At 43.9% G+C, this 25,479-nt stretch overlaps 1 protein-coding gene across 2 annotated transcripts in view; it reads right to left on the bottom strand.

Annotated features, from left to right (window-relative positions):
* Nucleotides 1-25,479, bottom strand: part of KIAA1217 (KIAA1217 ortholog) — a 165,506-nt gene that overhangs the window by 22,702 nt on the left and 117,325 nt on the right. Inside the window, exons 6-11 of one of the 2 annotated variants that reach the window (XM_026039448.1) lie at nt 23,671-24,485; nt 16,193-16,297; nt 15,712-15,767; nt 9,229-9,257; nt 8,875-9,009; nt 3,299-3,474 (exon numbers count right to left, since the gene is read on the bottom strand). In XM_026039448.1, the coding sequence (XP_025895233.1) occupies nt 3,299-3,474; nt 8,875-9,009; nt 9,229-9,257; nt 15,712-15,767; nt 16,193-16,297; nt 23,671-24,485 (1,316 nt within the window). The remainder of the gene's footprint in view (nt 1-3,298; nt 3,475-8,874; nt 9,010-9,228; nt 9,258-15,711; nt 15,768-16,192; nt 16,298-23,670; nt 24,486-25,479) is intronic. The other variant, XM_026039449.1, reaches the window with a different exon arrangement.

The following is a 25,479-nucleotide window of genomic DNA, read 5'->3' as shown; positions in this document are numbered from 1 at the left end:
GGAAAGCTCACGTGGAACATGAGGCCAGAGAGCATCGCTTGGCTGCTGCATGAGGAGCACGTGCAGGGCCCTCCTCTGCCTGCTCCCATCTCCCACGGGGGCACTGCAGCTGGAAGGGCACAGGTGACACCAGGATGCTGAAATGTATGGAGAGCCTTCTGCAAGGAGTGACGTTGGAGAGCCTTCTGCAAGGAGAGATGCATGGAGAGCCTTCTGCAAGGAGAGATGTATGGAGAGCCTTCTGCAAGGAGAGACGTTAGACAGCTGAGGACTTCTCAGGCTGGAAGAGGCATGAGCTGGGGAAGGTGAGGAGGAAAGCCTGTGTAACACCATGAGCAGCACGGATAGGGTGAATATACTACCCTGCCTAATATAAAAGCTTGGAGACAATTGTCAGATGAAAGACTAAAATGCAAAGAAAAAGAGGCTCTTGGCACCCAAAAGGGAATTGCTCTACATAATTCCTTGCCCTTGCAGGTTACGCACAACAAAGTTTACATAAATGAAGCAAAAAATCCCTGAAGTTCATGAAAAGCAAACGGCCCTCCTAGCACCTTCATATAGGAGGATACTATCTCTGACTTAGAAAATCCCTGAGCCACAGTTGCCAAAAGTGGGAAACGCAAGTCCATGCTCCTGCATTCCTTCCCAAACACCTGCTACCAGACAGGCTCCGAGACTAAGCGCACTGCTCTTTTTATTGAGCTTTGTAATTTTTACAAAGATGTCTGAGATTTCTCTTAAAAACATATAGATTTCAAATTACTGTGGGATGTAACAGGCACCTATCAGGACAATTGAGATGGTTGTATTTTACATAYCATGCTTGCTGATAAAAAAAACTCTCTTCAAGGGCTCATAATAATCTACAATATACACTACTCACACAYGGAAGATGCTCCTCACTATATAAATACTTTATTAGCCAATATATCATATTGTCAGAACTTGCCCTTGGCCTAGGAATTTTTAAGGCCAGTATCTGCAATCCAAATATTGTCATATATTTCATAGCAGTGAGTAGACAGCATCRAGAGAGAAAAAATACCCAGTTAAATTTGAGTGTGCTTTTCATTGTTACGAGCACGCATAAATAGTGAGTTTAACAGCATTCCTTGGATTTCATTCACTAACTCTGAATTGTAATCCCAGTACAACTTTGGCACATGTGGACTYACATTTACAGGCACCATCATTGATAGACCAACAGAAAACATGCTCTAAAATCTGACATCTCCAGCATTTACAGCATGAAACTGCCAAGATTTTTGTTTTTAATTTCCAAAGATAATCTTCAGAACACCAGAAAGCAGGATTTACTTTTCCTTATGCTAAGACTTAAAGAAACCAAAAGAATTTTCCTTTTATTTCTTTAGAAGAAAGACTCTTTTAGAGCACCAGTTTGTTAAGTATTGCAAAAATCCTCAAGCTTCCTGTCTTACATAAAGCCAATGCACTCATTTAATCATATGATTTAGGGGGGGTTAAGAGGGCAACAGTTGAAAGACTAAGTAGCAGTCATTTTCTTGCCCTGTTGCTCTGCATTTCTTTCTACATCTTGACATGCAATTGTGTGATGTGCACTCTTCATTAAAAACAGCCATCAGCTGTTGAACCGAAAGCACTGTTAAGAGATCTGCTTCTTTCGGGGTCTGATCCTGCAAACATGCAACTATTGGCAAAAGTTATACTAGAGAAAACTGAAAAAAAAATCAACACTGGGATTTTTGTGTTTGCTGAAGGGGTCGAAGTAACATCTTCAGACTGTGAAGGTTCTAAAAAACCTTACTTATATCATTAGAAAATTAATACTGCTTTACCATCTGTGTTTCTGAGCTGCTCTGTAAACTGGCATAGCGCAACAAGAGGATGAGGAGGCTGGTAACTGAGCTGAGGCTGCATAGAAGCAGCAGAAACTCTGAATATGGAACAGATACCGACTGTTGATAAATAGAACCACACTGCAATCAAAGTTGCATCCTAAATGAGCAGCTGTAACAACTAACACCCTTGCACTCGACCTCATTTAGTATCCCTTTTATGAGGCAGCACTATAAACAAATATCACACATRTATCTCCTTTCCTGGAGAACAAACAAGCTCAGAACTAAGCAATATAATGCACTTGAATAAAGTGATGAGCAGGAGAGTAATCACTTAAGACCATAACACGATATAATTTAAGGCCATAAACTAGTTGAGAGGATTATATACACCAGCATRGACTATTAATGTGCATTCAGCTTTTCTTCACAGAAGACACACGCTCCCTCAGTTATCTTATGCTTTATCTTTATAGATGTAATATTTTTACTGCAAATTGTACTCATCTGGCAACACACTGATCAACACAAAAGATTTACTTTCCTCAGCTGTCAATAACTGTGCTCCTATGGCTCTTCAATCATCATTTCCAATGAAAAGCTTATTATAAAGCTCGGTGTCACGGAGCAATTCTTCTGATGTGAATTAAATTCAGTAATGAAAAATAATTAATTGTACAGCATCTTACAAATGTCAGTGTTAGAACTAGTTAAATTGTCTATTGATTTCAGTTTCATCTTGTCTGTTGATGACTCAGAGCGTGGACTAAAACAAGCAAYGTGATCCCACCAGTCATGATATGCCACGGTATTGGGAAAGAAGAGTCTTATGGAAAAGCCTTCACAGAACTTAAAAAAAAAAGTGAAAGACCTTTTTAACTGCCATCTAGCATGTGGAATTCCCAATGAGTCAGCCTCAGAGGGATGCTGGCATTGCTGATTTTAATTAAACATCTGTCCCCTACGTATGAGTTTCCCTGACATCCCTATAAAACAGACAAAGCATTTACTAYTGAAAAATGGGTTTTTTTTGGTTGTTTCTTTTGATTTTGTTTTTTAAACTTAACATCAAATTTATAACCTTTCTTTGCATCCATTAGCAGCTTAAGGAAATTCCTTGCTCTTTCTCTGGCCATGTTGCCCCATTAAAATTTAATGCTTAAAGTTGAAGGGGAGGAGGAGACTCCCGAAAGATGGAGGGAGTCGTGCACCTTGCAGAAACTTCTGAAGAGGCTGAACCCCTTCCTACCAGTAGAACTTCCTTTGCTGGACTTTGCTAAGAGGGATTCCCAGTCAGGGATTATGGATTTAGACAATACAGACATAGCTTAACTGCCACTATGAGCGTAAGGAAACAAGAATTAAAACACATACACRGGTGCAGTTCCACTCACGGCAGCGAGGAAAGCTGGCACTTTATGGAGGAAGTAGCCAGGCTTAAGAAACAAAACTCTGAAAGAAATGTCTCCACCCACCATAACTTCTTTACAATCTTTTCCTCCTCGTTGAGGTACTTCTGCCTTTCTTGCTCCACCAGGTTGCGCTGTCGCTGCACGGGATCTTCAAGCCTCTTCACCGTTTCAATCATTTTGCCATTGATTTCCAGCTCTGCTTTCTTCACCATTGCCCTCAGCATCTCCTGATTCTGCAGCTGTTGCACAAAAGAAATCAACATCAATTTTTCCTGTTTGACTGACACCCCTGGCAGCTGAATACATTGCAGAACTGAGAAATAGGTTGGATAAACACAGCCCTGCAGCTAAACGGGCTGTTTTTCCTTCTTCTTCCCCTCTTTAACTTTACCTATAAACACTACTTCATGAAGAAAGGTTGGGAGTGAGAAAAGCCCAAATTTGATTAACTTCCAGTGCGTGCATCTAACTTCCAGCAGGGAGCTGACAGACAAGAGAGGGTTTCACTGCCCTCCCTTCAGTGCAGAGCCRCTGCAGGGCTCGCAGCCCTCTGCCCAGTCCAGCCTGCACTGAGTATTAAGCCAGGTGAACGCTGGAAGTTCGATGGYGTGGATCTCATGTTCCTACACTCTGCACTGCCTGTGCTCACCCCTGGATCATCGCAGACAGGAGCCCAACCTGGATTCCGGCACCACTTTTGGAAGGACAAGACCTTCAACCTCTCAAACRTCCCCAATTCCTCCCCAAAGCACCTTTGAAATGTGGTGCTCAAAGTGACAAGCAGGGTTGCATCCAGGCACAGATCTGGGGTACAGGCAAGATGAATATAACCCTGCTTGCTGAGCGGCAATCTCATACTGTAAGAGCTGCAGAAACACCTGTACCACTTGGGAAACTAAGTTCCAGTTTTAGAACCAGTTATCAAATTTTAGTTGTCTTCTAAATATGCAGGTTTAACAGTCAAACCACATTTTGCATAGAGAGCAAACACACTGACTAAAAGAAAGTAACATAAAAAAGGGCAACAGGAAAGACAGCACAAGGCAACAAGGCTTCCTGCAAAATTGATTTAAGGGAACTTAGGGGAATCAGAGGGAAAAAAAAAGGCCTTTGCYAGGTCACTCTTCCTGAGCAGCTGGGCATTAGAGGAGCAAAGTGAAGCCTCTGCTCCTGGCTCTTCAGTCCCTGTGTGAGCCRCTGTCCTCAGCCCCATTCGACATGACGAGAGGGAAGGCAACACTTCAGTGAAGTGTTTCGGGGTCTGTGCTGTGACACGCAGGAGGTGCTAGCRCTAAACTCAGCTGAGTGTAAGTGTAAGCAGTTAGAGAAAATAAAGCCAAAAAGTCTTTAAAACAGCAGATTTATAAAGCTTGCCAGCTGCTTCATACCAGACGGGATTCTTCTGCAGTTAGTGCATTTGTGCATTTTTCTCATTATGGGTTAGCACTTGGAGTCGCAGTGGGACCAGCTCAGCTCTTTGAGACACACACGCTTTTTTTAATTGTGCCACACTTCCAAGATGGAAAACAAATGAATGAGTTAGTGAATGAGCATGTAACACTTCCCTCGTGGTGTAGGCAAAAAAAATCCCCATAAAAACCAGGGATATCTGACACGGGGAAGTGACTGGGAGAATATGAAGCAATTTGTGTGAGGTGATGGAGGAGGCCAATGACAGAGTCAGAACTCAGCCTTAGGTATCCAGGATTTCAGGCCTGTGTTCCCTGGCCAGCAACAGCAATTTCCAGTAAGGCCAAGTAAGGACTGTGGTGGGGAAAGAGCTCAAGAAATAAAAAGGCAATCCATCAATATTCCAAAAAGCYGGTAGGCTGAGGCGTCCCAAATGTCAGTGTTTGCAGTGAGAGCTTGCAATCTGGGAAATGACTCATCTTGGCCACAGAGATGCCTCTGCCATCCATAAGACAATTCTCCCAACATCTGGCTAATTCTGGAAAATCTGAGTTTTTCCATGCTTGGGGAGTGGGGGAGAACACAGGCAGGAAAAGACACAAATGGATGCAGAGAGAGAGCAGAGGAGCCACCAACAATTCAAGGGTCTGAGCAGTGCAGAGCCTCCAGCCAAAGGGGATCCTAAGGCAGAGCAGTCAGAAGCAGAGGGGAAGAGATGTGGGCGAGGAAGGGCAGGCAGCCCCTGCTCATCACAGCGCGTTTCCTTCCACAGCCTGGAACCGAGCTTGACATTTGCCTTTCTTCTGCCAGCAGGTATCAGGTCTGAACCTCCCCAAGTGCACAGAGCAGCCCTGCTGATTACTTCCCCACCTCAAATGGAAGATGTTTTGGGGAACTGCTGGGATATTCTGGTTCCACAGAGAAGAACTTCTTGTATTTCCAGTTTTCTTGAAAACAAGTCAAATACACAATCCTGGGCATTCACACTTAAGCAGCAGCTTGGTTAAAACACTTTTCCAGTTCTGAAGTCAGAGGCTAGGAAATGCAATTCAGACTTTCTTGTTGCTGCCAAATGACAATTTCTTGCTACTTAGTGTTAACTTGGCTTGTAACTGTAAGCAGCCATCAGACATACATAGCTAATACGCTTTTGTAGAGCACTAGCAGCCTCTGCTATACCTAACACCTCTGGCTCTCAGTCTTGTCCTCCTTTTGCAGCCACTGCTCCATCTCCCCCTTTCCCTTACACGTACCCCATCATCACCCTGTCACTCTGAGAACAGCCTGATAACCAGCTCGGTTAATTTTAAACCATTTCTTTTTCTTTTTTTATGGAAAAGCAGGTGTCCGTTCTCAGCAGAAGACACAACATACCAAGCAGGAGCTTGTCCCACGAGGCTGGGAGTGCTCCAGGGCCTCCCACCTCCCTGTGCACCGTGGAGCACATCCCTGGCAGGCACCGCTGTCTCCTGCTCCACACTGCTGTGCAGTCTGCTTAAACAGGTCCTAAAGTGTGTGCCATGCAATTGYCCTAAAGTGTGTTCGTTCTCAAACCTGCCTCTAAGGCTTGGGAGAGCAGAGTGAACTGTCCCACTAAGTTATTGTCCTRCAAGTACAAATAATAGAAATAATGCACACAGATCCCGGGCTGGGTTATGAGGAAAGCTTGATGCCATCAAGAAATCTGGAGTATCTCTGAAAATCTGAGATTCTTAAGGAAGAAGTTATGTACTTACAATTAGTATCTCTCACTTCAGCAAAAGYCATGATGCAAACGTCATTATTTCAAGACTTTTTAATTAAAACTCATCATACGACGGAACAGTCTAATCGTTTGGTTGAATCTGGTTACACACGCTTTTTATTGGTGTGAGAATCAATTCATCTGGCTGGCTAAGTTTAAAAAACAGTATTTTGCCAGCACACACAAAGCCGACATGAATGAATAAATGAATGAATGACTATTTTCCATCTTGTTTTTCTCTAGTTCTATTAAGAAAATGAATAAAAAGTTAAAGGGATATCATCCATTCAGAATTGAAACACGGATAGTATTAGATGTAGTTTTATATCTTGTTCCCGTTTCTTAGTTATTCTGCCAAATTTTGTGCCTGTGTAATCATATTTCTCASTTCTTTTGAAGTGTTTCTTTTAGTCTGTCACTGTACAAAAAATTAGCACAAACAGAACAAACTGACTGACTACCCAACAGAAACAGTGAAACCRAAAAAATGTGAAGTACTGTCAAACATATGCATAAAACCTGGAAAAACAAAAAAAAAGAGACTTTTCTCTTACTTAGAATGATTTTAAACAAAATGGAGCACAATATTTTTCCATCAGAAGTGTGATGATTGTTAACAGAATTTAGTTTAAAACACTATCTGTTCCACTCACTCGATTACAAGCTGTGAGCTTTTTTCCAAAATAAATCCACCCATTCAGGGAAGTCAATGTCATAATTTATATATAACACATGACAATCTGCCTTAACCTATAAGTTCTCTAAATTTCCTACTTCCTATTGGCACAATGCCCTGAATTTGGTATCACYTTTGGAAGAAGAAAAGGGAGACCAACCACATTTAATAAGCATGTTCTAGTTATGCCTTGTTTTTTTTTTTTTTTTCTCTTTTCAAGACATAGGAATCTTGACAGTACTGGTTGGTATGGATGGCTCAAGTTTCTTCATGCTGGGTAAGACAAGAAGAGGGTCTACCACCTTGAGCAGGAGACTTGCTGCAACTGGGGCAACACCAGCTCCAGTGTGAGTGGGCCCTGCAAGGGTGGCCGGCTCCAGCCCTGCGCTGCTGCTCCCTCCTGCCTTATGAAGCCTCAAGTGCCTTCCTATGTCTCTTCATCACTTCAAACTGAGCACCTGTCACCACATCTTCAGTCTCAGCCACTGCATCTTTGCCCTGATGTTTATTCCACCCTTCAGCTCCCTCGATCTGTTGCTGGCTCGTAATTCACTTTCCTCTAGTCAAGGAAGCAAAGGCAAAACATGCTCTGAATTCTCATCTGTATTATGTGCTTGAAACTCGCCAGCAAGTCAACGGTGATTGATATACCCAACACTGTTTCTGAATTCAAAACCTCCCCTGTAGTAATAGCAATAGGTGCAGCCCTACAATACCAAACACTGGAGGTCRCTTTCCAAGCCAGAAGGACTGTCAGAATATTGAAATTTTCACTGTTACCTGCCTTTCCTCACAAGAAATTACTTTATCTCTTCTTACATCTTCCAAGATAACAAACAAGTCTCTTCCGTTTCCAATTAAATGAAGGGCTGAAGAACTGCACAGCTGCATATAGTTATTTTCATAGTGTGTGAGATGAGAAGTATATATTTACATATGTGGCATGAGTGTACGTGTCAACAGAACATTTTGGTTAGCAGCTAATCATTCCTGTTGTTCCTTGTAGGTTCAGAGGTGCTGTTGCATTAAGAAGGCAGATGCAGAATGTACTTATGGCAGCAACAAAACTCTGCAGTAACAATCGACACCAACCATTTGCTCTGCTGCTCCAGTTGGCTATTTTTCTGAATTCTCTAAATACAGGACTCAAACTCTGGCTCAATTCATAGCTGCATTTGGTTTTCCTGACATCAAAGTTGTTTATTCAAGAATATAAAAACTGTACGGAGGAGGGATATGCTCTTCAGACATGTTTATACATCACATAGTATAACAGGATCCAAACTATAATCACAGACATGATATTACTATACTATAAATACTGCTTGAACGTCTAGAGTAATCAAATAAAGCTAGAAATTAAATTATATCTCCTGACATTAGCAGCAGTAGCTGAAGCAGGCTACTTCTCATACATCTAGGGGTCTAGATGTATGAGAACAGGCAAGGGGCCTATTCTAGAGCAGTGCAGACTTTTACGTCTGTGATACTTGGGCCTTCCTTCTTCCACATAGAAATCTTAAACCTTCATCTATATACTGAAGAGAGAGAGATGGATGTGGAGACTGGGAACGGCACCTGAGCACAAGGCTCTTGTGCATGGTCGCGCGGCCGGGCCTACCTGTAGCTGCCTCATCTGGTGCAGCTGGAGGCGCAGGTCGGACACGCTGCGCCTCACGCCGTGCAGGCCGAGCCGCATGGCCGGGGCTGCCGGGGCCGGCGCGCCGGCCGCCACCTCCGCGCCGCCGAGCGCCGTCTTCGTCCCGCACGCGGCACCTGCAGGGAGGCAGAAGCAGCGGCCGGGCCTACCTGTAGCTGCCTCATCTGGTGCAGCTGGAGGCGCAGGTCGGACACGCTGCGCCTCACGCCGTGCAGGCCGAGCCGCATGGCCGGGGCTGCTGGGGCCGGCGCGCCGGCCGCCACCTCCGCGCCGCCGAGCGCCGTCTTCGTCCCGCACGCGGCACCTGCAGGGAGGCAGAAGCACAGGCYGAGCTCAGCGAGGGCACGGTGCACACCATGAAAGGAAAGGGAAAGAAAGGGAAAATTAAAGTTGACAGCGTTAGGTAACAAGGGACTCTCGATCCAATAGGATCTTGGGGGAATTCCGTACAAAATGGGTGTGCRTCTCTGCTGCAGCCTCTGCGTGCCAGGACACGGCGTTACTGCAGGACGGCCTCCCACCATGTGTGGTGGAGACGAGACAATTACTGTAACTGCACGTTACCCTAAACGGCAGACAAATCAAACGGGCACTGAAAGTAGCATTGGGATCCCCCTCTCAGGAGCCATCTGAACGTCAGATGATGCAAATTAACAGGATTCCTGAGCTGCCTAGGTTTTGATTAATTATCACTGGAGAGATTCAGTMAAAACTGCCAGGCGCAGGGAAAAGGTTTCGGTGGAGCATCTCGTTTTGCTGCTGAAGGTCAATTTGAACATGTTTATTTGATATCTTCAACAGTTATTACTAAAAAGATATAAGATGAAGAAGAGAAATGCAACAGTGGTGTGGCAGAGAATTGCTTTCCAGCTGCATCACGTTCACCCATTCCCCTTATTTAGGCTGCCATTTATTTAAGCCTGCAGTTAGAAGGAAATAAGCACAGGACAAGSAAGCAGGCTGAGCCACACACTGAGAATAACCTTTGGTGTAACTCCAAGTCTTTCTTCATTAAAATTGCTGTTCCCCCACACAGCATCAATGTCAGGCTTATTCTTCTCATAGTCTCAAGTAGCTGGGAAGAAGCTTTATTTACAGAACACAATCAAATCCCAGCTCCATGGCTATAATAGCCCTGTTACAGCTGCCTCCCGGCAATTCACACTTACACAGCCATATCCACCCTTGTCTTTAGCCTGTGTCCCTTTCCCTCCCACCTCCAAGGGGCAAATCTCCATGCTGTTGGTAGGACAGACTTTGGTGACAGCCCTTGTCACATTCACTCTGTCACCAGGCTGAAAGGACAGCATGGCTTGAGTTGCCCAACTCATCACGTTCTGCCACCCTCATTTCATTTTCTTCCTTCTTTGTGCATAGAACACAAAATCTGAGGAAACTGGGAGTGACTCCTCTGTGGATGTGTCCTCATGGCTTGGTCCTCATTTGCTCCCACAAGCAAAAAYACTATCAAGTTCAGTGCAATCAAACCAAAACTGGAAGTACCTTTCTTTGCCTGACAGAGGTAAATCTTCAGTGCCCAGAAACGTTTATGACATTTTTCTCCCAGGACTGAGCATGTGGCAAAGTGGGCTAGATTTTACCCTACCCACTCACTTGTCCTGTTGGAACAGCAAACTCCCTAGATGTGCCCCTGTGAATACATCTCAGCACAACGCCGTACTGCTATTCCTTTCCCAACAGGTGTGGATCCCTCAAACACCGCATTTGCAAAACTCATGCAGGGAAAAACTTCTTAAAATGAGGGGAACTAGAATTTTTATATATATAAAAATACACACACACACAGAGCTTTGTTTTATTTAAAAACAGGCTGAAGGCTTTCTGAAGAACCACATTTCTCGCTTTCCTCAGATTTGCAATTCCCATGGGGAGGGGTGCGGGTGCCCAGGGCTGCACCCACACGCACAACCATGTGGCCTTCCCAAGCCAGGCACAGCCACGGGCTGCTCTGCACCGCTGTGTGCTGCTGTACTGCTGTACCCTACACCTGAACACGCTCCAGCTAGAGCTGCTCCTCAGCGCTTCAACAAGGGCACTTTTCATATTGCTGCTGACCAAACTGCTGCACATTTTTGCTCTACTTCAGCATCATTCAACACTCTCTTGACTTTCAAAGAGGTGCTTAACAGAAAGCAACACTCGGGAAATAAACAGTGCTTGTTTGCTGCCATTCTGTACCCATCACATACTTCAGGATAATATATGCCAATACTTATCTGTCTGAATGTGCACCACACTTTCAGTTTTCTCTGTGGTCAGATATCTCACCGTTTCCTTCACATGTGTGCTATATTTTGCATTAGTTTTTAAATGAAGGGTGTTTAGTTCTTAAACCTTACAGACAGAAATCACTAGAGGRCCTGAAAAATGTGGAAAAGCCTCCAAGAGTTCTGATCCTTAGCCACAAATCTGGACTATTTTTGAAAGCACATCTACCTTTCTGCTATTCTTTGCCTCAAGCATGAGCTCCAAATTCTGAGCCCCCAGCCCCGACTATGCAGCCAAGGTATGCTCAGTTCTCCGCAGTCTTTTCCCCCATCCTGGACCCCAGTCAAATCACATATTTTCTCAGGAAGGAGTGTCTGTTTTCCTTATCCTGTGGATGGGCTGTGATCTGCTTCTATAAACAATAAATATTTCTTTCCTATAAACCAGTCCCCTCCTCCTCTGCTATCTTGGCCACCTCAGTGCATTGTCACCTACTGGGATGTCCCCRATGGCACCTCTGAAGCACAACCAGGGACTACCAAGGGTATGARGAACAACTGCAAGCCCTCAGTGAGCGTGGGAGCGCAGAAGGGATCAGCAGTAGATGTGTCCAAGATTCACATTTTCATCAAAAAGGAATAAAAGGGCAGCTGAATGAGGGATGCCTTTATCTAGGGAGCCTAGCACTGTCTTGGAAAGAGGCCCAGACTGCAGCTCTGTGATTACATGTATGGCCAAAAGGATTTAGGGGAAAGAAACAACAGCRGCCATGGATGTGGTCTGCTGAAGAAACCCTTGCTGGAGATAAAGGTGGCCTGAAAAGAGGCCTCACAGTTTCATAATGCTCTGGAGACAAAGCAGGAAAAAAAAAAAAGAAAGAAAGAAAAGAAAACAGAAAAAGAGGTTATTGAACTAAGTTGTATTTCCATTTTTAAAGCACTAGGAGAACTGAAGGAACAGAAAGATGAAGTGTTTGCTTTTTACTCAAGCTCAGGAAAGTAAGCCACAGCATTTCCACTCTTTGACACTAGACCTTTGCTACACTTGCACATACACTACTCCTGTTTTTGAGAATTTAGTATTAGCATTTCAGAAAGAGAACTGTTTTGAAGCAGCCTGGAAAAAAAGGGGCTGCCYGAAGACCTCAAGCAGTGTTTCTTCCCTAATTTACTCATTTCCTCATTAAAGAGCTATTACTTTTCAAGTATTATTTGGGGATCAGTTGTAACTGGTTATAGTTACTCAGTTCCCTATCATCAGGTTGGAATCCACTACACAAATAGRTAAATGAAAATACAAATAGATAAGGTTGCAACTCCATCATTAACATGCTGTTACGGATAGATACTAGAGTGCTCTTAAAACAAGAAAAACTTCTTTATATTCATATAAAATTTGACAAGTGATCCAGAATGAATTTGGGATCATGTTATACCTGTAAACGCTAACAGAGTTCAAAGACCAGCAGGGTCTGTTTTCTGCGGAGGATCCAAGATAAGAAAACTGATATGGAAAGTCTTTTTAATTCATAGATTATAGCCATGCATATGTAAAAACACACAGATGTGTAGAAAAGACACCATCTCCTCTGGCTAGCACATACCACAGACAGTGAGGAATCAGTTCTGACCTTCTCCTTGCCCCCATCTCCCTCTCTTGATTTGCACGGTGGTGTTATGCAGAAAGAAATATTCCTTGATCCCTGTTCAGGAAATAGTGAAATGTCCTTCTTCTCCTTCCAAGAAGAGAGCAAATAACATGGAAAAATTGCTTTTCTGGTATTCTGGGATTTAATCAATCCCAGTTTAAACAATTTAATCAACTGGATCCAAAATCAACCTGGCTTTAATCAACAGTTTCATCATTCGATGAACAAAATACAAGAGAAAGAAACAGACAGCAGGTGAGCATTTCTTAGACTATTTGTTAGTAATCTCAGGGAGAATCTTTCTGGTATGGTTTATGTTTTGAGTCACAAGGATCTCTAAATGTAGAGTTCCTTGGCACCGTTCAGGTTTGAGGAGCTGAAGATGGCTACAAGCAGTGAGTGAGAGAGAAATGGCCAACTCTGGGAAGGCTGTTGCACTTTGCTCCCCACCCTCCAGTGAAAGAAATGATCTTAAAGCAATAAAAGCCAAGAAATGCAGACAGCATGATCATTACAGGCTCATTTTCCCTAGAGAATAAGCATTTTTATTTTAGTTCATTTATATTTGATGTTAAAGAASTTTCCACAGATTGGGAAAGCAAAAGCATCTTCAATACAATAATTTGGTTTATATGAAATACCAAATGGAGCACTCAAAATCTAGATATATAGAGGTATCAGCATGTAAGGCTTAGAGAAATTGCTTTCCTTCCCTTCTAAATGATCTGGTCGTATACGTTTTGAGTGAAAGCCTCCTATCACTGAARCACATACTCTAAAACACAATGTTGGTTCAACACTGATGAGCCAATTTTATCTTGCACAGCTGTTACATTGTTCAGGAGGGGAAGCAATTCACATTTCTGCTTACCAGTGCTCTAGAAAGGACTGCTCAATCAACAGTTACACCACCCTTCCTTTAAAATAGTCTTTGAAATTGCCAAATCTGATATCTCAGAACTGGTATTTGAGGAAACCTATTGTCCAATAGCTATGCTTAATAAAGACTGGGGTGAACTGARGAACAAAAAAATGGGTCACTAAAATGCTCCTGGATGCTGCAGGCACATGCAAACCCAAGCACATCTACACAGAGGAGGAGCTTAGTGTTTCCTGACAGAYTGCAAGGTAAGCAGAGACCTCACTAACTTATTACACACACACACCACAGAGTAATTTATGTTGAAAAAGACTTCTCAAGCTCCCACTCAAAGTTGGGCCCACTTAGGTTACTATTTCCAGCTCAGTGGCCCCCAAAGCTTGGATTTAAATTAATCCAAGCTCAAGGAAGATTGAAAGGCCTTACAGTAACACAATACAAAGTGGAACAAAAGACAATATGCATGTATATTTTCATGGATTTATATGGGATGAGACCTATGAAAGCAGAAAAAAATACAAATTATCAGTGTATAATGACATTAAAATAGGGAAATTTGTAAGAGCATTTTGTAGCTGCTTTGAAAAACAATGGACTTTTCAAAAAGATGTCTGAAAGTGATAAAGTAAATCTTGGTTCTTTACAGCCTGATACATAGCTCTCCCTGTCTGGGGACTGGCAGGTAGAGGAGAGGTGGGATGGGGACTGCAGCCAGCTTGGGAGCAAAGTCCCCACATGAAGGCTTGGATGGCTCTCGTGCTTATGCTTGACCGTTTTCAGCTCCGGAGACTGGGAGAACATGATGCAATTCCAGAGAAAGAGGAATCCTGAACGTGAACTAACATCTCCAGCAGAGAGGCCAGTTAGGAACCGAACAGATTTGCTAATAAATGTGTGTGGTTTAACTGCCGGAGCAGAGAGCTCCCTGTGGGAACCACGTTACCAGGAAGCGGGGAACTGCCTTTATTTGCATCCAGTGCCTGACAAACAAATAAGCACACATCCACACACCCTGCAGGCATGCAGGACAACAGCCCTGCACAAGCAGCACCAACCACACGGTGAACTACTTCTGCAAATAGTTTTACTAATCTCACCCTAACTTTGAAATATTTAACAGCTCTCCAAGTAGGAACAGGGATCTAAATTAAGACCAACTCTTACCGGCTTCATCATAATTGATGCTTGCCTAGGACAGTTTAGGAACATGCAATTAATTAGTAACAAATCAATATACTTTAATTAAGGAAAGTGCTATCTTGCTAACTRCTAAATTCCTTAGCCTCGTTACACCTACAGCAACTTACTGACAAAATAACCTCAGAGAAAAATCTAGGTGACTAGAATAGGAATGAAATATTCGGCTTTCTACAGCCATTTCAGAGGTGCCCAATTTAATTAAGAATGTTTTCTTATAGGTTTAATTTCCTACACCCACAAAATAGTTTTATAGGAGGGCTTGAATTACCTGTTCTGAGCCCTAGAGAGAATTGCCTGGTATTSGTTTTATCATACAGAATAATTCCAAAGCAAATATAAGTAATGGAAGTAGGCTGCACTAGTTAAATATTTTAATAGGTAAAAATATATTCAACAATCATTTTAAATATTTGCAGTGCTTCGCTGGGAGCTGGGCAGGGAGAAGCCTGCTATGGATAGGATGGTGAACATGGACTTCTCTCATGCCCAGATCCCACTCATGTACTATATATATACACACACACTGTATATATGTTAGTATGCTATAAATAACAAAAGTCAAGAGCTTCCCAGCCCTGTCTAGCATGCCTGCATCCAGTCCTGTCCATGTGCCTCATCTTCTCTGCCCAAAAGGAGATATTCAATCTTTTGATTACCATGGAGCTTATTTTTTGGATGCATCTGAGGCTAGTGACARTTCCTATTTCCTCAGTCCTTGTCTGGATGCCAGACACTTACTGGAGATGAGATGAATATTCACTGTATGCAGAGACTCTATATCCTACTTAAGCCATTCAGTGCAGGTGTGGAATTCACTCCAAAGAATACTTCACCCTCGTAGAAATTCCTCCCTTAACAAAGACGTGATCAGCTCCCATATCCTGAACGTAAACCTCAATTCTCAGTACARCTAAAAGAGTTTAAGCAAATCAGATATGTCCATAAGATGGGATGCTGGTAACATTGTAGCTATTCATATACAGTAATAGCTGCAAGTTTAAAAGTTTAAAAGTTTAAAACAAATTGACTTACCTGCCGTGTCAATGCTGCTCTTGTTGGACACAATTTTCAACACCATCTTCTCACTAAATAATAATAAGAAAAAATCGTAAATTTAGTTTTCTAATAATAACACTGTGTAGTGAAGCTTATCATCAGTAAATGTAAATGGCCTTGTCTAGAATATATATTTTTAAGTTAAATCACCAGTAGCTTGTGAGAATTTTTTTTAATCAGCTTTAATACAAGTTAAGCAAGGAGTGGCATATTAGCAGTAGAAAGCACAGAGACGTAGCTACATTAATTCCTTTTAACAGAAAGAGTAATGCAGTTAATCTCTATTTATTGTTTGAGACCATTTTCCTCTCTGCCTAGAATTTTCATGGGGATGATAACGGTAATTTTAAAATGATTCAGCATTCAGGATTTTTCACGATTACATTCAAGTATTATTTTTGATTGGTTACTAAAATCATTACAGAGAAACAGATTTAATGAATTCTGTTTTTACCTAGAAGCATCTTTGCTATTACTTGTATTTGGCCCTTTAAAAAGCGCAGACTGAACAAGACCAGTTAAACTGGCAATCTGTTTCTCCATGGCTTGTATCCTCTCTCTGTAAGACAAGAGAACCGTTTGTTAAAGCCAGAAGTATTTGCTAGGTGAAGGATTACCACAGGCCTGGAAAGATGCTACGGGCTTTGTGCTCATGGGTATCTCCTGGCATGGACCTTGTTGCAACGGCTTACGGCATCTCGCTTTGGCAGCTTTTGCATGGTAACAGACAGTAAAAACAAGACATCTGCATGGTTAAAAGAAAAACCCCACATAATAAACTGCTAGAGATCTCACAAAAACGGCACCAAAAACAAGCTAATGCCTCTTGGAACYCGCGAAACTCATTTTTTCAGCATTACATACGTTTTCTCTTTTCTCTGACTTCTWCTGGACAAATAGTTTTTCCTGCTTCTTGTTACTATTTTTACTTTCCTCCAAATCAGGATTTTGTCTGTGAAACATTTAACCAGCCCAAACGGACTCTTTCCCAGGCCAAATCCTTTGCACTTGTCCTACAGCTGTCTGCTCTGGAAAGAACAGCCATGTGGCGGACAAGGCACAGGACACCAAATACTGACTGTGCAGCAAAATGACATTCGAATGGACAGATTTGTTTAAGGTCAGTGTTTTTCACAAGACATGAAGACACCAAACAAGAGCAATGACGTTCTGGGGATAGAAAGACTAGCTTTTGTGTGGTGATCTTTGCATGCTGTTACACGAATGCATGTGGTAGGCGGGTATCAGGTGCCTGCCTTGGCAGCCCCAAACCAGACCAGTATGTATGTACTCACATGCCACTACAGCAAGGGCCCCTACAACACAGCCACACATCCATAGGGAACCTCACACAGGTCCTTCTGAAAGTGGGTCCTTATATGACCCAAGTGAAGTGACCGGGGAAACACACAGAAGCAGATGCTTAGAACAGGCTGTGATGGTGGGTGATGACCAGAGATACAACTTCTCAAAAAGCAAGTGACCGAGAGCAGCGACCMCGACACACGAATGACAGCAGGCTGTGCACCCAGACCAAGGTGCCAGAGGTGGCACCTCCAAGCCCAGGTCAGGCTGCCATCCATTGCTGCCAGGTGATGCAGGTGCAGGAGCAACGAGCGCTGCCTCCAGCACCAGTCACAGTTTGGTGACCAAAACAGTGATGCCGTTTGATAAACACAGGGCAAAGCGAGCGGAGATAACACAACGTGAGCAACCAGCCAAGTTGCCAGTCAGTCAGCTTGACTAATCCAGACTATTCCATTCGCACTCTGGGAATGAAACAGGTTTGCTGGGACAGCAAGCAGGTGGGAGACACTGAGACACGCCGGTGTTAAGGCAAATGGAGAGTAAGACAATTAATGAGGTGCCAAACACAAAGGGTGCAACAAGAGACCGCTCATCCAGCCCTCGGTCGCCTGCCACGCTCTTGCTGCAGCTTCACATGGTGTGCGCTGCCTTCTCGGCTCTCCTCATGTAAAAAGATACTTTGAACAGTGATGGGAAGACTAGTCGATCTGGTAAGAAGACTAGTCTAATCCATTTCRAACCAACCACTATGTTACAGAATTTCCACTACTTTAAGTTTTAAAAGAAGAAACTGGTTCAGGCTACAGTGACTTTTGGAATGAAAGCAAGTACTGAAAGCCTGGGATAAACATATTCGAACCAATTTCAATGCAGCATTTTTGACACTTAATAATGAAAACATTTTTTTTCCCAGATAATCATCACAAGCCCTTCCTGGAACTAAACCCAATTGGAAGTCTATCTGCATTACCAATTCATAAATATGATGTTTTTTCCATCCCATATTTGATAATCTGGAAACAATTTTCTGCTTCAAATGAAATTACAGAAACACAAAGTTGATCTTGTCTTTAGCCATGAAATCTAGGAAAATATGTTGTTAAGATGGAGAGGGATGTTCCAAAGATTGGAGATGATAAAAAAAAAAAAAAAAAGAAGAAGGAAATACTGGAATCAATTGAATAGAGAACATTATTTTTCATATGCTAAAAACATTAAGAATGCAAAGAATCTGTGGACGTTCTGGAGTTATTCAGATAGAGACAAGCCAGGTTTTTTTTTCACCCCCTATTTTTTCATTCTAATACCTGGACTCTTTATAGTCATTGACACCAAATATTTCTAAAACAGGTGTCTGAAATGAGACACCTTTTAGGAATTCAAGTGACCTGATTTTCAGAGATCAATGTTTCACAGCAGACCAGCAACAGGGTTCTCTCCACGCTGCTGTAAGCACCAGTGTCACCTCTCATGGCATGGACTGCAGCCCCCTGAAGAGGAGCAACAGGCTCTCCTGCTTTTTCACCCATTTCCTCTGGTTCCCACAAGAAGGGCTGGCAGGAGTCCCCATTCCCAACATCATAATGGGCCAAAGGAGTTGGAGGGAGAGAATAAACGTTCTCCTCAGCCTATGCCAGAGATGCAGTGCTTTCGCTGTAAAACTTGAACATTTTTGATGCTGAACACTATATTTCCTACTTTGTCCTTGCATTCAGGTATGCTGGGTTGAACTGGACCCAGCTATGGGTCCACACCAAGCACGAGCCATAGCAATGGGGACTGCAAGCCCAGGAACTTGCCCAGGAACATCTTCTTCAGAAACACCAGTGGCTGGAAGAAGGGGCTTTACAGCACTTTTTTTTTTTTTCTTTACAGCAGCAGTTCCATGGTCCCTTCCTACAGTTCAGGATAAATTTGCACCTCTCCAACATGAAAGCAGAGCAGGGAGGGACACTTCTCCAGCAGAGAGGAAAGYTGTTGTATGGGGCTGGCATTGCAGCTCTGTGCTGTTCCTACAAGCACCAGGAGAGCCCAACCAGAGTGGTAGAGGACGAGGGGAAGGGTCTAGACCAGAAGACCCACCCTGGTTCCAGCAGGCTGCTCAGACAGGCTTGGCTTTGGCCTGTCAGAGCGCTCGGCCAACAGAGGATGTGCTTGGTGCTCACCAGGCCTGTGCCACCTCTCCCGACCCCACACACGTCCAGGGCCTCAGGCCCTGCCCAAGGATCTCCCTCTCCAAACTCGGTACAATCAAAACAAGCCCTTGCTCATCTAGGAGCTACACCGAGACATCAGATTTCATTATTAAATTTCTTCCCTACATTTTCTTTGAGGTTTCATGTCATTCTTACAGTGCAACTCACTGGATGTAATCCCAAGCAGGAGGCAGTAATTGCTAAATCAGTACCTTCTGCTCACCACAATGCTATCCAAGTGTGACCTGCATGTTCCTTCCCTCTCCTGAGGACAGGTTTAATACTCACATCACTGAGAAGATGCCTCGTGCTTTGTACAGACACAGACCAGAAACTGGGCTGTACTGTTCGTTCATGTTCATATCCTACCTGTTCATACCCGAGGCTGTGCAGTGCCTCGTCCATAACAGACATACTCAAACAGCAAGGCCGACACCATGAGCTAATTATCAAGCTATCCTGGAGAAAAATTCCTAGTGATTTCAAGTTTTATAGTTAAATTGAGTAGAGTCTGTACTGTAATCAAAAGGTCAAAGAGAGAAAAAAAATGCATTTCTTCCTACATAACCCTATGAGAGAGACTTTTTTTTTAACTTTTTTTTTTTTTTTTAATCTTACTGGGGAAAAAAAGGCAGGTTATCTGTGTAGGAGATTAGACATTTCAATCTTCTAAAATTAAGGTCAAATTCAAACTTCTTAAAGCTTGAATTTAAAGCAAAAAAAGGAAGCTCTGGCATATGTGATATTTTACAGCTGTAGTTCAAGAGCTGGCTCTTCACACTCCTCCAGATGGTTCTGCCAAGAGCAGGAGCTTGAAGGGCTGTTTATCCCTCCTCCATCCTGYGCTGGTCACCCATGATCATCCTTTTTGCCCCATCATCCAAGCCCGTTCATAAAGCAACTCGCAATCCTGGCCTTCTGCAAGGGCACAGTGCTTCCAGCTGCCAAGATGTTTTCTGGAAGCTTCCAGATTGCAGAGTCCTGGCCWCAGACCTGTGAGGGGTGCAGCAGACACAGGTTTCTATGGTCAACAGTAGTCCTGGAGGGTGATGATCACTGCTCCATCTCCAGAACTGATGACTGCCCACTGCTCCCTCCTGGCGGCAGGAGGCCACTGAGGGCGGAAGKTCCAATGGGGACTATTCCCTTTCCAAGCATCCCTGTAGGGACTGCTCACCCATCAAACCTGACGTATTCAAAGGGAAAAGCTCAAAGTTTTCCTGAAACTGAAATTCTGGAAAAAAAATGCTATCACTAAAAGCTAAAAAAAAAAAAAGTTTTTTTACAATCTATTCTACTATCACCACAAAGCCCTTGAGAAATAAAGCCCTGAAAATATCCACCATGCTTCTCTCAGTTGGGTTTGGACTCAAAAGACTGAGAGGGCCTATTTGCAAGGGCTAGTAGCACAATTCTCAGTGCATCACTGTCGCCTTTGCAGAGCATGAATTCAGTAAATATTTTTTCCTMATGAATAGCAGAGGCCATCCATTCTTAAAAGAATCCAACAATAAAGCATTTTTATGATGGTAACAAAATCCAATATCCTGGATGTGGCCATGACACTTTAGGCGTACACAAAAGGTCACAAGTGGTGAATGTGATCACATCTGTTGTTGTGCGAACCATGTTCTACCATCAACTCCTTCCACTAGAATGTGGCATAAAAGGAAGAGGACCAAAGGTGTGCTTGGGCACAAAAGAGCCCGCAGTCTGCTCCTGAAATGCTTCTGGAGGAAAAGGGATGGATAACATTACACTGCTATTTCAGAGACTGTGGTAGTGAGTAGCAGCATTTACATGTTTTCAGCACTATCAAATAACCTACAATTTTGCAACACAAATTGTACTTTACACGCAAAGAACGCAAGTTAAATGGCATTTAATACAGCTAGGTTAAAGTTACTTTTGGAAGAAGAACTTATTTTCCAATTTCTCAATATTTAAACATCTGCTCTGGCTGCAGTAACTTCCAGAACTGTCCACCACAAGCTTTATAAATGGTCTAGTCAAAAAAAAAAAACCAATCACTGCAACAACAAATCACTGTTTAAGCAGCTCATGGTTACTCACAAAAATGTACTTATCTTCCTTTAAACCTCCGTTTTAAGGAATGATGAATGTTTAAAGATGAGTTATTGCAACCTGCTACTACWTTAATACCTTGTGTGCGTAGGAATACAATTGTATTTCACTTATTGAAGTCTCTATGAGCTTATTTCCTTTCTGTTTTAAATGAAATTCTTCTGGTAAATGAATTAGTAAAAGAATTTATTCACTGCTTTTATACCACAGAAGTAGYTACCTTGAAAACACTTGAGGTAAAGCTCATAAAAGAAAGAATTAGGTGAAGCAACCCACATACTAACCTCCCCCTAACTCAGGCTTAAATAACAGGTTTGACAAGACTGGCTTCCACAGTGCAAAATGAAAACTGGAAACTCCAAAAAGAAGGGATGGGAAGTGTCAGTTTTCACCTTTTTCAGTCTTCTATGGGCTCAAAACTGTTAGCATTATGCAGTTAGCATTACAGACACAGCAGTCCCATTTTCTTCAACAAAACCTGGTTTTGACCATGCCTGAAGAGGAGGAATCCAGCCCTACACCTCCAGTCCCTAAACACCCTGACTCGCAGAGGTAAATTCATGCTCAGGGGTGAAAACAGTCAGGCCTACACTGCAAGGTACAGGTACTTTGCTACTTTTTGAACCTCACCTCCTGTGTACTTTTAATGAAATTGTAACAATTCAACCAATACTGAAGCAGGAAATGATCATCTTGGCCTGCATAAACTTAGCACATTCTTGGGAGTAGTTGTTTTCTGAGTTTATAAAATTGTTATAAAGCTAAAATAACTTTTACAGCACTCAATTCTGCAGTGCTTACAAAATAGACCTATTTGCATTAACTGTTTTTGGTAATTTTTTTTTTTTTTAATCATAGTTTTTCTAGGTTCAAAAAGAAGTGCTACAACCCATAAGAAACAGTTCTCAGAATGAACCTTTCAATATAGTTTGGCTAATACACACTCTGCTGAATGTATGGGCATGTATATATTTGGAAGTGCAATTACGCAGATGCTATTTTCATCACTGTAAATACACCTCAGGATCAGTACTAAAACTCCTGGTGTGAAGCTCCCCTTAAGAAGCTGCAGAGCTGTCTGTATAGTCACCCTTTGCATATCCACAAGTATGTATACACAAATACACAAATATACCATGCATATCTGTGTATCTGACTGCACAGATGAGATGTCCCAAGGGGAGAAATGAAGTAGCACAGACAGGAAAGTTGGTGTCCTCCCTTATTTTCAGTCCTCCTTACCCAAACCTTGCAAAATTATATCTGAAAGCTCTCTCTTGGAGTAGAAATAGCAAATATATATTTCAATTTATTTCCTAGTTGCAGCAATGGAACTTGAAACGAAATGTCAGGTATATGTATCATTTCCTCTGAAATAAAGACAGACCGTGTTTCACTGACCCTGGACTGGATTAGCCCCTCACTTACACCCGTGTGCCAACATAACTACCCCTTTTTTGTTGTCATTGGGTGGGTGCTTTCCCTCCATCCTCATCTCTCTCCCAAGAAAGGGACATCAGGACATATCCTTCTTTCTGGCCTCACACGGCCAGCTGCAACTTATCTCTGAACAAGCGGCTCGGACAGGGGGGACCCCCCAGGCTTTTAGGAAGCTCCATACCAGGAGTTGAGGCAGTCAGCAGTTACCTTTGGCCCTCGTGAGCTCAGCACTTCCCAGCTATTCGTCTTCGCTTCCCTAAAGAGCGCCATAAAAGTGAACAGCACAAACAGCACACTGGAGATCAACACACAGCAAGCGACGGGCAGCGCAACCGCTCTGCTCCCCTTCGTGGATCCCGGTGCTCAGGGAAACGGGGGTTCCAGCACGGAGCCGGAAAAGCCACGGGAACGGCTGTCTTGTTGCAATCACTTCCCTGGGACAGACTTGCTCATCTCAGCAATTTCCCCTCGAGGAGCGTTATTATAAACAACTGTCCTATTTTTATGCAAATTCATGCTTTACAGGAGATGAGACAGTGATGATAAATTCTTCCCATTTCCTAACGCTAGATGAGAAAAAAACTCCACTCCATAAAGAAGCAAAATTGTAATATCAGAGTGTCATTCTTAACGGGAGGTGAAATACATCCTCTTATTAACAGGGACAGAGCATCATTTGTTCTTGTAACACGACTGGGTTGTCTGCCAAGAAAAGCCCTAGTTTATTTCACTCTTCCCAGCGACTGAGGTTCACACAAATGACAAGAAGTGGGGATTCATCACCGGTTGACCACCCTTTGGGGTGAGGAGCTGGCCGGGGGGCGGTCACGAGCTCACCATATTCCCCGGGCGCCAGGCGGTGACGCAGGGCACGTGGCCACGAGCGCGTCCCGCGCCGCCTTACCTGGTCTCCTTGTCCTTGGGCAGCGCCGGCGACCCGTAGCCAAAGGCCTGTCTGTCAGTGGGACTCGGCGCCACCTCGGCCATGCCCGCGAGGCCCATGGCGCTGCGCGCTTTCGCCTCCGCGTACGCGGGCTCCTTTTTGAAGGACTGGCGGCTGGGGGAGGACCTGTCGGGCTGCATGGTGTGGGGGGCCACGTGGGCGTTGTGGTGAGGGTGCACGTCGACCATGCGCACGTCGGCCGCCCGGTGGGGCGATGCTGGCGGCGTCTTGGAGCTCAGCGTGGGCAGGTGGCTCTCCGGGTACTTGCGGGATTTCTGTCTGTACAGGGACTGCTCCAGCATCTCGGGTGGCATGGCGGGGTTGCAGTAGGTGCTCGATGACCGCATGGCCCCGCGGTGATAGGCCACGACGTGGTCAGGGACATCGAGGGGGTGCCCGCCGTGGGGCACTGCCACGCTCATCCTCCCCTCGTGGAACAGGTAGGGGTCTCCATACAGGCCCTCGTTGCGGATCAGAGTGAGGTTTTTGCCGCTCATGTCCTCATCGGGCTTCACGTCCCTCCTCTCCAGGATGGCGCTGGGGCTGGGCGAGATGGAGCGTGAGGCCGGCAGGCTGGAGAGCCGGTCCCGGGGGATGGTGGCGTTTCCCGGCACCCCCAGGGGCCGGCCGCCCCCATAGGGGATGCGGGACGGCGAAGGCGGCATGGAGTGCGGCACCGGCGTGGCCGGCGGCGAGCTGGGCATGGCGTGCGCGGCGGAGCCGGGCCGGGAGCCGCCGGGCCCCTCGCGGCCCGCGTAGGCCATTTCCCTCTGCATCTGCAAACAGAGGGAAAACACACAGGGCGTCACGTTACTGAAGGAACGGAGTGTGACACGAGTCGTGAGCGCCTTGACATCAGCTACAGAAAGGAAAGCGAGCAAGATCCCTCCAAAAACATCAAGAAATTTGGCATATAGATAAGTGAAATACCTTGGCACTTCAGTGCCTGGAGAAAATAAAATCCACAAACAGCAAGAAAATGGACTGTGTGTTAAAGGWGTATGAAAGTTTTAAAAATGCTTTTATTTAGCAGAATATCATTTTATATTAATCTCATCCTATCCTCCCCAAGCTGTGATCACAGTTTTTAGCACCTGGAGCTCTAGGTACACAAAACAAATAGTGGGCTTGAACAGTTCAGTGATCCAACAAGCACACGGGCTACAGTTGACTGATCCCAAACCAGAAGGAAGACACTGGTGTTTTTTTGTATCATATATAAGTCCAAGTCTTCGGTCAAGTAAAATAAGTATCATAACCAACTGGCCATTTACTTCATAGCATGAATTTGCCTTTTCTAATTCCTTGACATGACCTCTATTTCTATGAACAATAATGTCTTACACCAAGCACAAGGAAGGACATGCGCAAACATTTTGTGACAACAAGATATTTGAGGCACGTGAAAACGGTTAGCCTATATAATGCACATGCCAAAGGCTTCCTGTTTTGTGATGAGAGATAAGAGTTTCAGACACTTTGTGGACCATGTGCTACAAAAGCAACTGAACATTTTATTACTGTCATATAAACAGCAACAGTCGGTGCTATCAGGAATGAATGAACAAGCAAGGAACAGGAAGACACCTGCACATGAGTGTTTTGTTAAATAGCTATGGCAGAAAACTGCAGTGAAAAACATGCATTGACTTCTGAGACCAAAATGTCCCACCCTGCCCATGAATGACCTCTGTAGGTAACCAAACATTGTCACTGATAGCCCATGTCACTGATGGGCACAAGATAAAATCTTTCCCTAGCACACAGGCA

Source organism: Nothoprocta perdicaria, unplaced genomic scaffold, assembly GCF_003342845.1.
Source record: "Nothoprocta perdicaria isolate Ctin4 unplaced genomic scaffold, notPer1 scaffold_23, whole genome shotgun sequence".
Lineage (NCBI taxonomy): Eukaryota > Metazoa > Chordata > Aves > Tinamiformes > Tinamidae > Nothoprocta > Nothoprocta perdicaria.
This window is presented reverse-complemented; position numbering and strand designations above follow the sequence as displayed.